General features: G+C 39.0%; 1 protein-coding gene across 3 annotated transcripts in view; it reads left to right on the top strand.

Moving 5' to 3' along the window:
- The window catches only part of spegb (striated muscle enriched protein kinase b), a 36998-nt gene that overhangs the window by 4361 nt on the left and 16966 nt on the right, over positions 1-15671 (top strand). For all 3 annotated transcript variants that reach the window (XM_026295096.1, XM_026295095.1, XM_026295097.2), the window contains exons 2-15: positions 7637-7723; positions 8278-8341; positions 8487-10024; positions 10127-10270; positions 10385-10567; positions 11550-11716; positions 11985-12073; positions 13197-13372; positions 13586-13846; positions 13954-14112; positions 14277-14466; positions 14597-14826; positions 15275-15394; positions 15561-15665. In XM_026295096.1, the coding sequence (XP_026150881.1) occupies positions 7637-7723; positions 8278-8341; positions 8487-10024; positions 10127-10270; positions 10385-10567; positions 11550-11716; positions 11985-12073; positions 13197-13372; positions 13586-13846; positions 13954-14112; positions 14277-14466; positions 14597-14826; positions 15275-15394; positions 15561-15665 (3513 nt within the window). The remainder of the gene's footprint in view (positions 1-7636; positions 7724-8277; positions 8342-8486; positions 10025-10126; positions 10271-10384; positions 10568-11549; positions 11717-11984; positions 12074-13196; positions 13373-13585; positions 13847-13953; positions 14113-14276; positions 14467-14596; positions 14827-15274; positions 15395-15560; positions 15666-15671) is intronic.

Here is a 15671-nt window from a genome sequence, read left to right as displayed (position 1 = left end):
ACAGAGATGAGGTAAACTGTATGATTAACCGCAGCTCAATACCTGAATCATTTTATTTAAAAGGATAGTTTCCAGAGTAGTTAGACTTGTTGGCTGGATCTATTCCTGAGAGCTTTAGGTATCACCATTGGACACCAACTGTGGCCCCTGTCCAGTGTGTTGGACAGGAGCCACGTAGGAGGACTCTGGAAATCCCCTATGTCACTATGTTGATTTTATAAGCAGATCAATAAATTCATTTTTTAATAGACAAAAAATTCTGAAGGATAATTAATGAGTTTATTGAAGTTGTTGAACAACTTAGAGTAGCAGTAGTTTTGTCAGAATCACAGCCTGGCTGGAATTTCTATGATAGATTTTTCGTTTCTATGCACACTTTCTGTGGAACATAATATAAAAGATGACTGAAGGAAACAGCAGTAAGCATGATCGCAAAGCTTATGTCTAAACCCAGTCTTGATTAAGCCTTTCACAGTGTGGATAAAAAAGTAACTGATCTCAAATGATAAATATAGCTATTTACAATGCTATTGTAGGAATAGGTGTTAGCTGTGTGTATAAAAAGATGGATGACATGAAAGCTCACTATAAGTGAAGCAACCACATGTCCATCTCCACCTGGTGACTGGTTGCATTATGGGTTATAAACTCCCTTCATCTTAGTGGATAGGACATGAGCCAAACTAAAAATTCAAAATATAAATCAAATAAAGTTTTCCCAAAGCTTTCTCTCATTTTAAGTATTATGCAAAACAAAAACAGTAGCAATAGTATAGATAAAACAAAAGCAAATAATTTTGACTGTCCATGTGATTAGTTTTACTAAAGTCCAATGGTGAAACATGATTTGTAAGTAAACCTTTTTAACTTGGAACCATGTAGCTTTCACAATTCACTTTAAATGAAAATATTTCAATATTCCATAGCATCTAAAGAATTGGAGATAACATGCTGGGAAATATCACTCTAGTCTATAACACATTTCACAGGCAATTTAATAATAATTAGAGCTGCAACAAATTACTATTTCAGGCACTTGTTTACTAGAATTTCACACTTAAATCAAAAGTGAGTGGCACATTAACCCTAATGAAGCAACATGGTTTCAGACATTCACTTGAATATTGCTAGACATTATCCCGTGGGACCTGTCCAGGGTGTACCCCTGCCTTTCACCCGAGAGAGAGCTGGGATAGGCTCCAGCAGATCCCCGTGACCCTGACTTTCAGGAAAAAGCCGGTATAGAAGATGGATGGATGGATTATCCTGTGGAGCTGCATGTAAAAACACAACTGTCCAAGGAATACAGACGAGACACTACGTGACTTTTCCTGTGAGCTCTAAGTAGTGTCATGGTGTGAGCTCTGCTGTGTCTCCCGTAACCTCCTGTATACAAAGACAACGCTGCAGCTCGATGAAATCAACTTAAAATGTGAGAACATGTCTCCCTTGGACAATCGCCCGCTGTGTGCTGCATGTGTTAAAGAACAACTTTGGAGTATCTGTGGACATGATTCCCACAACATTGCCTGGAGTTTATATGTATATATATGTCATCAGCAGTGTGTGTGTGTGCGTGCGCATGTGTGCCGTTTTCACTGTCAGCAGGACAAAGATTATGGAAACATTACCTTGATCAGTATTGAAACCACATTCATTTAACACGATTATGCTTTCACTTTGAAAACGTTACATTTATTGTAATAAAAAAAAGCCTTCTTTTCATTAAAAAGACTTATATGTTACCTAGTGGTTAGCACCGTGGCCTCACAGCAAGACGGTTCCTGGTTGGAAACCCATCAGGGGCCTTTCTGTGTGGAGTTTGCATGTTCTCCCTGTGCTTGTGTGGGTTTTCTCCAGGTACTCTGGTTTCCTCCCACAGTCCAAAAACATGTATGTCAGGTTGATTGGTGACTCTAAATTGCCCATAGGAGTGAGTGTGAGTGTGTGAGGTTGTTTGTCTCTATGTGGCCCTGTGATGGACTGGTGACCTGTCCAGGGTGTACCCCTGCCTTTCACCCAAAGAGAGCTGGGATAGGCTCCAGCTGATCCCTGTGACCCTGGTTAAGAATGAGCGGGTATAGAAAATTGATGGATGTTTTTGATTCACATTTGACTCCTTGAATGCAAAATGTTTTCAGAGAACAGAATTGGTTCTACCTTTTTTGCTGACCAAATAGTGTTGCAACACTGATACTAGAAAGATATCACATCTTGCATCATGCAAAGCCCATCTGTAAAAGATGTTTCAAACCTACACAAACCAAGGGAGCCAACATTAAAGAGCTATAGGTTAGTTATTAGTGAATGTAGATAACAATCAACGTCAAAAGAGCGTGATTTACTTTGTGATAAGCAAGCTTTTTTCACCATCAGTTTCACAAGGAAAGAGCTATCTTTTTAGCTCTTAACTTACCAGTGTGACTAACATAAGTCACTCCTGTTGTTTCATGGCCTTTTTTCATGTTCTCCACAACACTGACATTGTCAAAATATTTTTTCTTTGTTTTTTGTTTATTAAGTTCTATGTTCTGTCATCTATAATTCCCTTACATTATAGGCTCAGTGAGTTTAAACTTCAGGAGGGCCAAAAGTGTACGTATCATTGAGAGCACAAGGTAAAATTAACACAATAATACTTTTTCTCACTCACACTGTTTTTGCTGAAATCAAAATCAAAATAATTGCACAGCTATACTGTCTTTAGGAATTCACTAAATGCACCAGGACAAACATGAAGTCTAAAAAATGCCAAGGTTAAGGGTGACATGGGTCTCATGCCTGTGTCTTGTGTGTGACCTGACATCAGATAAAACAAAAGTCTGTGAGATGATGTGCAATATGTCAATTGGCCAGAGAAGCATAAACACTTTACTGGATGACTGATTACCTGACCACATAACAGAAAAAACTGTTGTTTAATTATGGAAAACATTACAGCTATTTTAAGTCTATTTTATCAATTAATTGTTGCAGCCCTAATATTTATACAGTGAAAATGAGAGGTAGTTATTAGGTAATTATTTCAGTATGTAGCCGGTGGCAAAGCCAACAACTGCTTCAGCCTAAACAACAATTTTGCCATTTGTCCCTACTTTGGAATACAAACTGAGTTGCTTACCAGACCTTTGTCATCATAGTAACAAAAATGTGATTTATACACCCATTCCACTGGCAAGAACACTGGACCGTTGTCATTATGGAAATTATCCTAAATATACAGTGATGTTATGGAGCCATCACAGTTTCATTAGGTTTAGGTGCAAGAACTACTTGGTTAGGTCTAGACAAAGGTCATAATTAGGTGTAAAATAACAGCTTCATCAAAGTTGCAGGACCATTGCTGTCATAGTTATGCACACATAGTTAGGGTTGTAGAACACATTTGAATAGAAAAAATATTTCACATTTGAACCAAATGGAAGTCTTCTGTAGGAAAGTCCTTTGTAGTCTGACACATCCATCCACCACAACTTCCTCATAACATGGTCTCTGAAGCATGATTATGTTTCCATCTATCCATTATCTATACCCGCTCAATCCTTAACCAGGGTCACAGGGATCGGCTGGAGCCTATCCCAGCTCTCTTTGGGTGAAAGGCAGGGATACACCCTGGACAGGTCACCAATCATGATTATGTTTCTCTTCATTAAATGAATGATAAATTTACCTGCATGGAAAAAAGCACACCAAGTGTGTGGGGAGTGCAGGTGCCAAGGAAACAAAAAGATACTCTCAGTGACCAGATATTACATAATCATTAAACCATGTAATAAAGCAGTGATAACTCCTGAATATTTACCGCACAATGTTTATATTATTTGTGCCTGTAGCCATTCTGTTTTTGATAAGAATTATGGTTAAAGTGCATTCTAGTAGTGAAAAGGAAGTTTTAGTCACTACACAGTGTAGTGAAATGCCATTTTTAAACTTAGCTGTTTCTAGGTACTGCTTTATAGTTGGCACTGAAATGGCATGTATGAGTCATAATGCTGTTTCTTTTTCCTTATGGGAAGGAAATTCATTCAAAATGTGACATGCAGTAACATTTACAGTATATTTAAGAATGATTGCACCAAATGTATTAAATATTAGCAGAACTGAAAGTGTCATGTATAATAATGAAAAGGTTATTAAATGAAATGTATTGTTTTTATAAGTGTAGTGGTGAATACAGATATTAAATGTGTCCTTTGGTGACAGGATCGCTTAGTGTAGGCAGTCTAAGCAGCCAGTAACACATTTGCTGTGAGAGCGAACAGTGTTTCAGCAATGCAGAGGAGTGAGGAGGTCCCTTTAGCTGTTGCAGTGATTCTCTCCTTCTCTGCCGACAACACATCAGCTCATTACACCAGTTGAAGAATTCGAAAGAGACACATGGGCAGGAGGGTAAAAATGAAAAATGCCAACCATTGCTGTGGAACACTGATCTTAAGAGGGCTGGATCACTCCCACTGGTTTTTCTGCCTATCGGTGTGCACTGCCTCTGGGGTGGAACACAGCGGGGGAAGATGCTTACACCGTCGCTGCCTATCGTGTGGACGGGGGGGCTCCCTCAGAGTGGATGATATGCATTCAGCAGACATTTCCACCTGCGGATGGAGGTCTGTGCTCCCAGCTTCTCAGAAACAGATTCTTTCAGAAGAACTGCTAAAACTCTGAGGTGCAACTTGTTTTATAATGGATCAAAGTACCTTCTTCATGTCTTTTTTTATCCTTTTTTTGCATTTGATTGAAAAGCCGTTACGTGGATGTTAGTAGACTTGCAGTATATGGCAAGTCGAATCTTTTACATCCAAGTCAGATACTACTTGCTGATGTCTTCATAGAAATGTTCCTGATTTAGGCGTATTGTAGTGACTTGGAATCTCCAGTGTATCTTGGGGAATACCCTTCTGCTGAATGTAAGCTAAGGAAAAAACGCTGGTCGAGGACATATCAACAATGGCCATGAAAAACATCCAGACCAAATAAAAAATCAGGCAAGTGCGATTTCAATTCAATTTAATTAAAAAATTCAATAACTTTGTCAATTATAAGTCTTTAGATTCTGTATGTACTAATTTACCATTTAATGTATGTGGAGCATACAAGACTGTAAATGTTTCATTTGGGATATTAACAAAAGCATTTTCAATTATTAAATTAGACATTAGACATTAAATTAGAAATCAAACTCAAGGCACTGTCACACTATAGCTTTGAACTGCAAACAACTGACCTCCAGCATTTCACTAATATTCTGACACTAAAATATTTCTCAGACTGGTGATTCTCCTCTTAGGAAATGTTGTACCATATACTTCTTTGTTGCTATTTATACATATTTTGAAGTGATTAACAATATACTAAAGTGGAAACCTAAGATTAAAGTGCAAATTCTAAATGAGCAAAATTAAACAGTTCAAGAGGAGGATTAGAGGACAAAACCATTTTTATTTATTTCTGAAGGGCAAAAGTAAGACATCAAGGTAGCACTCACCAAAGTATGAGTCTCATTTTGGAACCTGTAACTTGAGCTGTGAGGTTTATGAACCACACTTTCCTAGGATCATAGTTGGATGTGTACAGCAACACCCTGCAATACACTGCAAGCCAAACCTGACAAGCAAAACTAAGTAAACTGTATGGAGTATTTTGGCTGTTTCATCCAGAACTGGCTTAGCACTCAAGGTGTTTATTTTTTGGCAGTCCGATTTAGTAAAAACCTCTCCAATTTATAAATGCGCTATGCACATGGACATGTTCACCAACCTCGGCACACTTAATGTGGTACAGCTCCCCCTCTACCTAACCTACCTATTCAGTCGCCTTAAATAAACACCTTCAAGTTTGGCATTCATATTCTCTTGACAAAATTTCATCAAAATAATCAAATTTTATTCACTCTTAAACAAAGGTAATAATGCAATAATGATACAGTGCTAACTAAGTAGTAAGCAGCAGAACATACTTCTATATAATGAACAATAAAAAAATAAAATGACCTTTCACAGAGGTCCTTCATAAATGCTGCTTAAAATAGATAATAAAAGACATGGCCGAGGCCCATGTTTGTTATAATTACTGACAGCCAATGGCATTCGTGCGTTAACGTGACGTAACCTGATGTACTGGAATGTAACGTTGGAGCAAGGCATATAACTTAAAAAATAAATGCATGTAGAGATTTATATGATACAACCCCTAATAACTACATTGATTGTTTTTTTTACCAATGCAGAGACACATGAACTGATGCATCCAGATTTCATCTCAGATTGTATACTGCAAGGGGGAGCCAGGACGAGAGGTCAGAGGGGAAACAATACCACCCCCACTCGAGATTGGGCTGATGAAGACATCAGCAAGTAGTATCTGACTTGGATGTAAAAGATTCGACTTGCCATTTTCAGTATATACCCTGAATAGAGCTTTTGACCATTATGTATTTAATAAGTGTATTTAATTAAATTCTCTGGTGTTGGTCCGGTCTTATAAATTTGGATTTTCATGTAGTGTGTGTGCTCTAGCAGATCCCCATGACCCTGGTTAGCAATAAGCCAAGCCAAACCAAGCCAAGCCAAGCCAAGCCAACTTCATTTATAAAGCACTTTAACGAACAGCAATTAGGACAATTAAAAACAAGAATAAAAATTAGAAGTACATAAAACAATAAAAGCAATAGAACATTTAAAAGTAATAAAATAAAATAGAATCGACATCTCACACTGGGTTAAAAGTCAAAGTAAAAAGGTGGGTTTAAAGCCGAGATTTAAAAATGGACAGTGAAGAGGCCTGTCTAATCTGCAAAGGTAGCGAGTTGCACAGTTTCGGGCCCACAATCACAAAAAGTGGGTATAGATAATGGATGGAAGTAGTGTGTACATTACTGCAAGGATCACTGTTGCCGTGGTGTATATCAGCTTGTTGGTCTCAGTGATGGTCACAGTAGGGATTGTTTGTAATGCTGCATTCACAACTTCCAGTAGACTTTCAGAGGGTAGTTCACTTAGCCTTGGTAACCGGCTATGGAGGTTCCAGGTGTCCAGCTTACTCATGATCTTCAATCTCAGTTCAGCTGCTCTTGTGTTGGGCATGTGGGGGCTTGTTATTGTGGCTTGGTACCCAATCTCGGATGGGGATGGTATTGCTTCCCCCTGACCTCTCGTCCTGGCTCCCAATTGCCATAGCATTTGTGTTGTATCTCTTTAATCTCTAGTTGTGATAGCAGTTGCCAGTAGCAGATGTTGGAACACTGAGCTATTAGTTGTTTCGGTGCTAGTCTAGATGGTGGGTTTCGAAGTTTCCATAGGTCCCACATCCTCTTCATGTAACCCCTATCGCTGGGGGTACTCATGTAGTAGCATTCCAGCAATTCTCTATTCTCAGCCCTCATCCATGAGTGTTGTGTTCCAGTATCCCATTTCTCATCAGGTTGCCGTGGTTCATAAGCACCTAACGTGGATCTTGTTGATCCAGGCGATTTCCGAGCCGGTATGACTCCGGTGTTTCTATCACTCATTTGTAATGAGGTAGGCTAGTGGCATTAAGGACATTGCCCAAGGGCCTGCACCGAAGTCAGTGGCCTTAACCACTGAGCTATCCACTCTACTATATATCTATATCTATATATATATAATTGTATATCTTTCAGAATCTGAAACAACAGAGGATGAAAGTGAAGAGCAATCTGAGACCAAAGAAGATAGAAGGGATGTTCAGGACCAGGCTGTGCATACAGGTATCCACCAGGTTTCCAGCTTCCAACAAACTTCGATTTATTAAATTTCTGCTTTTACTACAGTATTTTACGAATTTTTTAAGTATTAAGTAGTATTCTTTAATTTTTACTAAATTTTATTATTGCTACATTTTTCACACTTGCTCTTAAGGCTGGGTGGGTAAAACATATAAAACCCATCTATATAAAAATCCAGCAGGCACTGTTTTGTTTTCTATCTAATTCTGAGAAAACTGACTTTTTAAGCTGCTACCTGTTTCACTATTTTCGCCAGCTTGTTTCTAGCTTTGGTCAGTAGCTCAGCATCAGTTTAAAGCAGAGTTTTTTCTGTTTGCCTGCTGCAGCTGGAAATTGGTTTGATGTGAGCAGAGTGTGCAGCTTGGAAAAATATGTGAAATATAAAACTGCTCTGTGGAGCTGAAGAGTCCTTCAAGGTCACATGTTAATTCTTTGTGGGTTTGTTAAAATAAAGCTTAAGATTTTTTCACATTTTAGTCTTAATATCAATTACCTTCCAATCTGTTAAACCATCTCTTCTTTTACATGAAATGCAGTGATGGACAAATGTGCAAATGACAGTAGAACACATGGACATGAGGATCTCTCAAACACAACCAGGCAAGAAAGAAATATAAAAAGTAACCTAGGAGAGTTTTTAAAAGATATCATTAGTTGATTGTATTAATGAATTCAAACTTCAATAAGATACAATACCTTGCAGAAGACCTACTAATTTCAGCAGATTTTGCTTAAAAATCTTCAGGAGATGCTCAGAGGATTTTTCAAGAGAATCTCCTCCACAAGTCCTTCCACCCCCATCCCCAAGACTCATTAAACGTCCCGCCACCTCTCCAGTGCCAAATCGCTCTGGTTCAACTACACCTCTCAGCTTGCGGAAGAAAATTGTTGTGCCAACTGAATATCAAGACACAGTGCCTGGTGAATTTGAAGAAAAAATTAAACAACCAAAATCTGTTTCCCAAAGTAACACTCAGGACTCCCGACCACAGACACCACTGACTGAGTACTCCCGGAAAGAATTTAACCTCAGGCCATCCCCAAAGCTTACAAGGGCAAGCTCAAAGGTTTTTGAGAAGGTTCGTGACTTAGAAGAGCGGAGACGAAGCCTTGATATTCCAGAAGGTTCCATCTCAGGAAGGTCCTGGGCAGGGTTCAATCGTGCTGGATCTGTTGATTCAGATGATGGAGGAAGCCGGTTAGGCATCTCAAGAGAAAGTTCAAGGGAAGATCTTAGGGAGGCTCTGAAAGAGGATGCAGCTGAACGGAGATCTATGTTTAGACAGAGAGCTGCTTCACTGGAGGATAAACCTCGCTACTCCCAAAAGGTTCAGGACATTGAGAACAAGTTCACAGAGGAGCTCCAGCGCATTAAGAAACTTATTGGAAAACCTCATCTGAAGAAATCATTTTCAACTGAGCAGCTCACTCTGAAGGGGAAACAGCGCCAACCATTCAGTAAAATTGAGCCTATTCCTCCACAAGTTCTTCAGAAGTTGCAACAAAGGGAACGTGCCCAGTGGGAAAAGGAACAGAAAGAAAAGGATTTATGTCACAAACCAATGCAGCAACAAGCGGAGCAAGAACAGAAATCCCAACCCCAAAAGGCAGCCAGCACTGTTTCAACGACTGTAACAGTAAGCAGATTTGGAGAGGTTGCAGGCACCCCAGAGTCAATGCAGTTATCAGACTTACCAGGGCAACGGTCATTGAGAGAAATAAGTAGAGTCAGTCCTGTTACAGAAATCATTCAGAGATCATCATCACCAGCATTATATCATCAACAAAGGGAAGAGTCACCTAGCAGAGTTACTGAGATGACATTACGCAAGGTTGAGCGAAGGCCCCCAAGTCCTCTTGTACAAACGGTATCTCGAATGCAAGAACTGCCACACATCCAAGAATCTTCTGAGCAAATATTACTAAAGGATGAAACTTCAGAGAGAAATACGCCAGTAGAAGCAGTAGTAAGAAAAGCTGAAAACAGACCTGAAAGTCCTCCGGTACAAAAAAGGGCTATCACTGAGCTTCCTCCTCAGCCTCCACTGAAACCCACAAGAATTTCACCAGCCACTCCAGTGGAAGAAAAAATGGAAGTGGAGCCACTGAAGCCAGCCTCTAAGATAAGAGTTCCCACAATCATTGTTGAAGATGAACAGATGGAAGTTGATGTTCCTGTGAAGACTAGTGCGCCTAAACAGACTAATGCTAATCCAAAAGAGCGAAAACAACAGAAGACCAAAGGAAAGAACCGGCGCCCTAGACCCATGTCTCCAGAGTTAGGTAAGATTTATGTTCTCTTATTTCTTGCTTTAGTACTGCAGTCTGTTTGGTTTCCATGTTTAATCAACTAACTTCAAGTTTGTCTTCTATTAAATTGAGCAGATTCTTCAGATGATTCATATGTGTCTGCTGGGGAAGACCCATTGGAGGCTCCTGTTTTTGAGTTTCCCCTCCAGGACACTGTAGCATCTGCTGGTACAGATGTGTTACTTAAATGTATCATAGCCGGCACCCCCACTCCCGAAGGTAACCTGTCCTTAATGTTTTAACAATAAAAAGCTCAAAGGCTATTTTGAATTCTATATTAAAGCAATCCATATGCAAGTGAATTCATCTGTTCCATGTGTTTCTTTGCGGAAGTTACCTGGATGAAAGACAACACTAAAATCATCAACATCGCACATTATGCAGTCAAAGTGGAGGGTGAACGACACAGTTTGCTTATCAAATCAGCTAAAATAAGTGATGGTGGAAAATACTGTGCAACTGCTGTTAATCAGGTGGGCAAGGAATCCAGCAGTGCTACCCTTACTGTTAAAGCAGGTAAGTTTGACTTTTGGAATTGTACCACAGTACATATGTTGCAGTTAATAACTTTCAATTTCATTTTTTATTGTTAAATTAATCAAATGTTTTAACCTGATTTTTAAATATGTATTCTTATGCAAAGGCATTATTCAATGCTTGGTTAGTTAAACAAATGCAAGTAATTACAGCAGAACAGGAACAGAGAAATGGTAATTGCCATGAAAATAAATGTCCTGCATACCAGAAATGTTGTATTTGGTATTACCTACATTGACAGATCTGTCCTTTAAACCTATTAGGTTAGGCAGTAATTATAAGCTGAAATTTGATATTACAGTTAGTCAAAACTGAAACAGGATACTTTTTTTTCACTACATTTAAAATAAAAACAGGCCTAACAATAATTTATTTGTTAGCGATTTGAAAAGCTCTTCTCCATCTTAAAAAAAAGAAATTCTTTTAGTATTTTCCCACATTGGCACTGTGTTTCAACTGAATTTTCTCCTGCATTCTTGTCATTATCTCTCTGAGCAAAATGTGTGTACAATATCTTCCAGCTGAACAGCCTCACTTATAGTTACCATAGCAACTCAGAGGCAAAACTGAACCTATAAATTGCCCACTGAGGCTTAGTGGCTCCACTCACTGTAAATCCACTATTGTTTAGATATCACATTTGACATCTCAGATTCAAATTATATTGTTTTTTCAATACATGGCCTGCTTGAACTCTTGCACTCTTAGTGACAAAAAGTTTATTCAGGCAAAATTAAATTAATTAATTATAACATATTAGACATGTACCCCTGCCTTCCACCAGAAAGAGAGCTGGGATAGGATCCAGCAGATCCCCATGACCCTGGTTAAGGAATAAGTGGGTATAGAAAATGGATGGATGGATGGATGGATGGATGGATGGATGGATGGATATTAGACATGACTAAGCAGGGCTGTCAAACCACAACATGTAACATGAAACAACCTTTTTGCTTTACAGCAATTGTACAAGAGCCTAAAGGAAACCTGGGTGTGCCTATAGATATCAGCAGTCCTATTACATCTGATGAGGAGTACCTCAGTCCCCTAGAGGAAGGCATGGATTTTGGAGCACTTGAGTCAAGGCGAACTATTGACACACAATTCAGGAAACCCCCTGCATTCCTAGTGAGATTTTACATCCAGTAGCTGATTAAACAAATCTGTGTAATTGGTTTCCACGTCAGGGTATTACATCTGTGTGTTTAGTGTTAGCACTTAACTGCATTTTTGACTGGTTTGTCAAAAAATATTGCATGTACAGAATGTCCTTGTTTTTGTCATTATACTTTCTTTTTTATATGGATGTGCAGTCATTCCATTAACAGAGGTATAAAATAACTTTCAGGTAGAATCTCCATATCTCAGCTTCTAACTTATATTCTATTTCAAACAGGTAACAATGAGTGATCAAGCTGTCACTGAAGGACAGGAAGTCACCATGTTTGTCCGAATAAGTGGACAACCCAAACCCATGCTCTATTGGTAGGTCCTCCCACTTTATCAAATTACTTAAACTCATAGCTTGCTTGGGTTCTAGTATCACAAACCATGTGAAAGCTTGCATGACTGTATAGGTTGGTCTTGTGCATGCTGCATTTAATGCATTTGTTAGGTGAGGTGGAAATTTCATGTTTTTTGAGCCTGCCAATATTCAGGCACACAGAGGGCATCTTAACAGGGAAAGGGAAGAATAAGATTTCCCCCATTTACCATGGACCTGCTCAGTGTCTAGAAGCACAAATGCTTATTGTTGTTGTTAAGGCTTAACGATGTTAAGGCTAGCAGTGTTGTGTACTTTATGTCAACAGAGCCCACAAGAAAACCAAAGAATGACACAGAGTATCTTATTCCTCTGTGGTAAACTGTAGAGCTCTATCGTTGCAGATAAAATATTAAAAGGATATCAGTGAGCCAAACTGTCCTGTTCCTATTGTCATGTTCCTTGGGCATTGTTGATGGAGTCAGTCTCACCTATGCCATCCAGCTGGCTTAAATGCTTACTAGTGCACCAAATGCAAATTGAGCTACAGCTAGATGTACTTCTTAAAAAAATGCACTATGTGCTCCTCTTTTAGGAATGCTAGCTACACTTTGCAGTACCAAGCTGCTTTAGGAAATTAACAAGTCTTGTTGAACTATTGACATCTGGTTTGTTCTTTTTATGTTTTCAGCAGCAAATTGACTTTTTTTTAGCATCATAGTGTTTACACTTACTTTTGAACATTATGTTTTTTAAAAAATGGAAGCAGGAACACATTGATGTACAATAAGTTTAAAAACAAGAAAAATAATGGTAGGCTTATCCTTTAATACAGGACACAAGAACAGGATGAATCACTCAGTCAGGTTCTGTTATTTGAATTAGTCATGATTCTCAAGAGACAATAGCAGAAAAGAACATGCTAAACATAAAATTGGCAGTCCTGGACAATGTATCCCACTTCCCACCCCCTCCACACTAGCCAGAAGAGAGCTTATAGCTGAAAAAGTGTGTGCTTAGTTACTCTCCATTGTATAAAATACATTTTAAATGTTTAGAGTGTATATGAGTGACTCACCTCTTATGTTTAAACAAAATAATAATTGATCCCTTAATTCTTTTTAGGCTCAGAGACAGAGTTACAGTAAAAACAGGCCCACGTCACATTGTGCATGAGACAGAAGATGGCACTTTTGAAATGACAATCAAGTCAGCAGTGAGGTCGGACTCTGGGATTTACACCTGTAAGATCATTAATGAGTATGGAACAAAGCAGTGTGAAGGGAAGCTGGAGGTAAAAGGTATGTTGCTTTTCATATCTTTACTGTCACTTTTAAGATCAACATTTCACTTAACTGTTTGCAACACTATGACCCAAATTCCTGATGCTAGTTTACTTGTTAGTTAGCTTATACATTGATACCAACTCCAAGTGAATAAAAACATTAATTCAACAATGGTGTACATGTATCACTTAACAGCACTCTTCAGAAAATGTCCTTTATTTAACCCAGCTCCACTAGTTGAGCCGGGTCTGGCCGTCATTCGCCCAGTCAAGGACATTACAGCCACGGCTGGAGAGACAGTTTTGTTTGAGTGTCATATCACTGGACCAAAGGACACCGATGTGGACTGGCTTGCAGATGGGAAGCTGATCCAGCCAGCATTGCTCAACTGTAAGATGTACTTTGATGGAAGAAAGTGCCGACTGCTGCTCAACTCAGTACACGAGGATGACAGTGGAACATACATGTGCAAGCTTAGCACAGCCAGAGGTATGTCTCAAAAAAAACAATATGTATGATGCAGAAATTACCAGGAATTCATTAATTGTTGGTTTTTCCTTCTCTTTTATGGATTAAATTTAATTTGGACTCTTTAGAGGAAGTGACCTCATGTGGCAAACTCAGAGTTATCCCTTCCATTGAACCTCTCTTCACTCGAAAGTTGGATGTTCTGGAAGTGATTGAGGGTCGTAATGCTCGATTCGACTGCAAAGTCAGTGGGACACCATCTCCTAAGGTCACCTGGTGTCACTTTGGTAGGATTGTACTTAATAGTGTTTTTATGATATACATTGAAACTGAAATTACACATTTGTTTTTTCTTCTCTCACTTCCTCTGTGTTTTGCAGTTGATTCTAGGATTTGTAGTGCACTTTGTAATGGAACTGATGTATAAAAACACACTCCTTTTTCTTTTTAGACCGTCAGCTGACAGAAAGTGAGGATATTCGTATTCTTCAGGAGGGAGGCCGCCACTCTCTTATCATTTCTCATGTGACCAGCGAGGATGAGGGGTTCTACACTGTCACAGCCCAGAACAGTCATGGTGAATCAGAGAGCTCTGCTGAACTTTACATACAAGAACCCCGGCCAGCTATCTCCTCACAAATGTAAGAGATTGCTATTTATGGGAAATTGCTTTGCTGGACTTTTTCAGACTATGGATTACAGAATCCACTTTCAATGTGATCTATTTCTGCTTATCTCCTTTTTACTATCCCTGTATTCTCTTTTGTTTAGGGCTAAATTGGAGAAGATGCCATCCATTCCAGAAGAGCCAGAGGTCCCAGAGAATGAGGTAGAGCGTTTCACTATGCCGGACTTCATCAAACCACTTTATGACTTGGATGTGATCGAGGGAAAGGAGGCTGTGCTGAAATGCAAAGTGGCTGGTTTGCCGTACCCCACTATCGCTTGGTTCCACAATGGCAAAAGAATTGAAAGCACAGAGGACAGAAAGATGACACAGTGTAAGTGTTTAATTTGATTGTAACTTGATTAATTTCTCCCCAAAGCGATTGACCCTTTACAAAGTAATCTTATTATTTACCATTTATTTTAAATTCCTCTTCCTGACAAATCTGTATTAACAGTTTAAGTAAACCAGACTATTCATACAAAATTTACAACTTCAATTACTTAAATAAGGTTAGAGAAGATCATGGACATGGCCTAAAAAACACCACTCAGACTTTATTTGTATAATAATTTGTGGTACTATCATAACATCACGCTACTTCTGTCTTGTTTCCGAAAGAGGACACAAGGGGTTAAGAGGCGAACCTAAACATAGTTTAAGCAGTTTTGTTTATTAATTTGCATTTTATGACAGTGTTGCTATATTGATTACAGTTACAGAAAGATGCTTACACTGTACCTTGTGTCTTTTCGCCATTTATTCTGCACTTTCTGCTGCAGTTCGTGATGTCCACAGCCTGGTCATCCGCTCTGTGTGCCATGCCCATGGCGGGGTCTATAAGAGTGTCATCTCTAATAAAATAGGCAAGGCCACCTGCTACTCCCATCTCTATGTTACAGGTAATTTTCATTACTTTTTTTACCATGTAGAACAAAACATTTTGATATAAGTAATTGTGGTTAATAAGACACACATTATAACTCAGTGCATCAGTGTCTGTAAGAGTGTCTTGAGAAAAGGCAGATAAGAAACTTTAATTCAATGTTTCATTGTCATCACTCACAGATATCCTACCTGACCCACCTGACGGGCCTCCAGTGATAGAATCCATCACTGGCAAAGCCATCACCTTAAGCTGGAAGAAACCTAGGAGGCTGGACCCTTCCATTGGTATAG

Source organism: Mastacembelus armatus, chromosome 21, assembly GCF_900324485.2.
Source record: "Mastacembelus armatus chromosome 21, fMasArm1.2, whole genome shotgun sequence".
Taxonomy (NCBI): Eukaryota; Metazoa; Chordata; class Actinopteri; order Synbranchiformes; family Mastacembelidae; genus Mastacembelus; species Mastacembelus armatus.
This window is presented reverse-complemented; position numbering and strand designations above follow the sequence as displayed.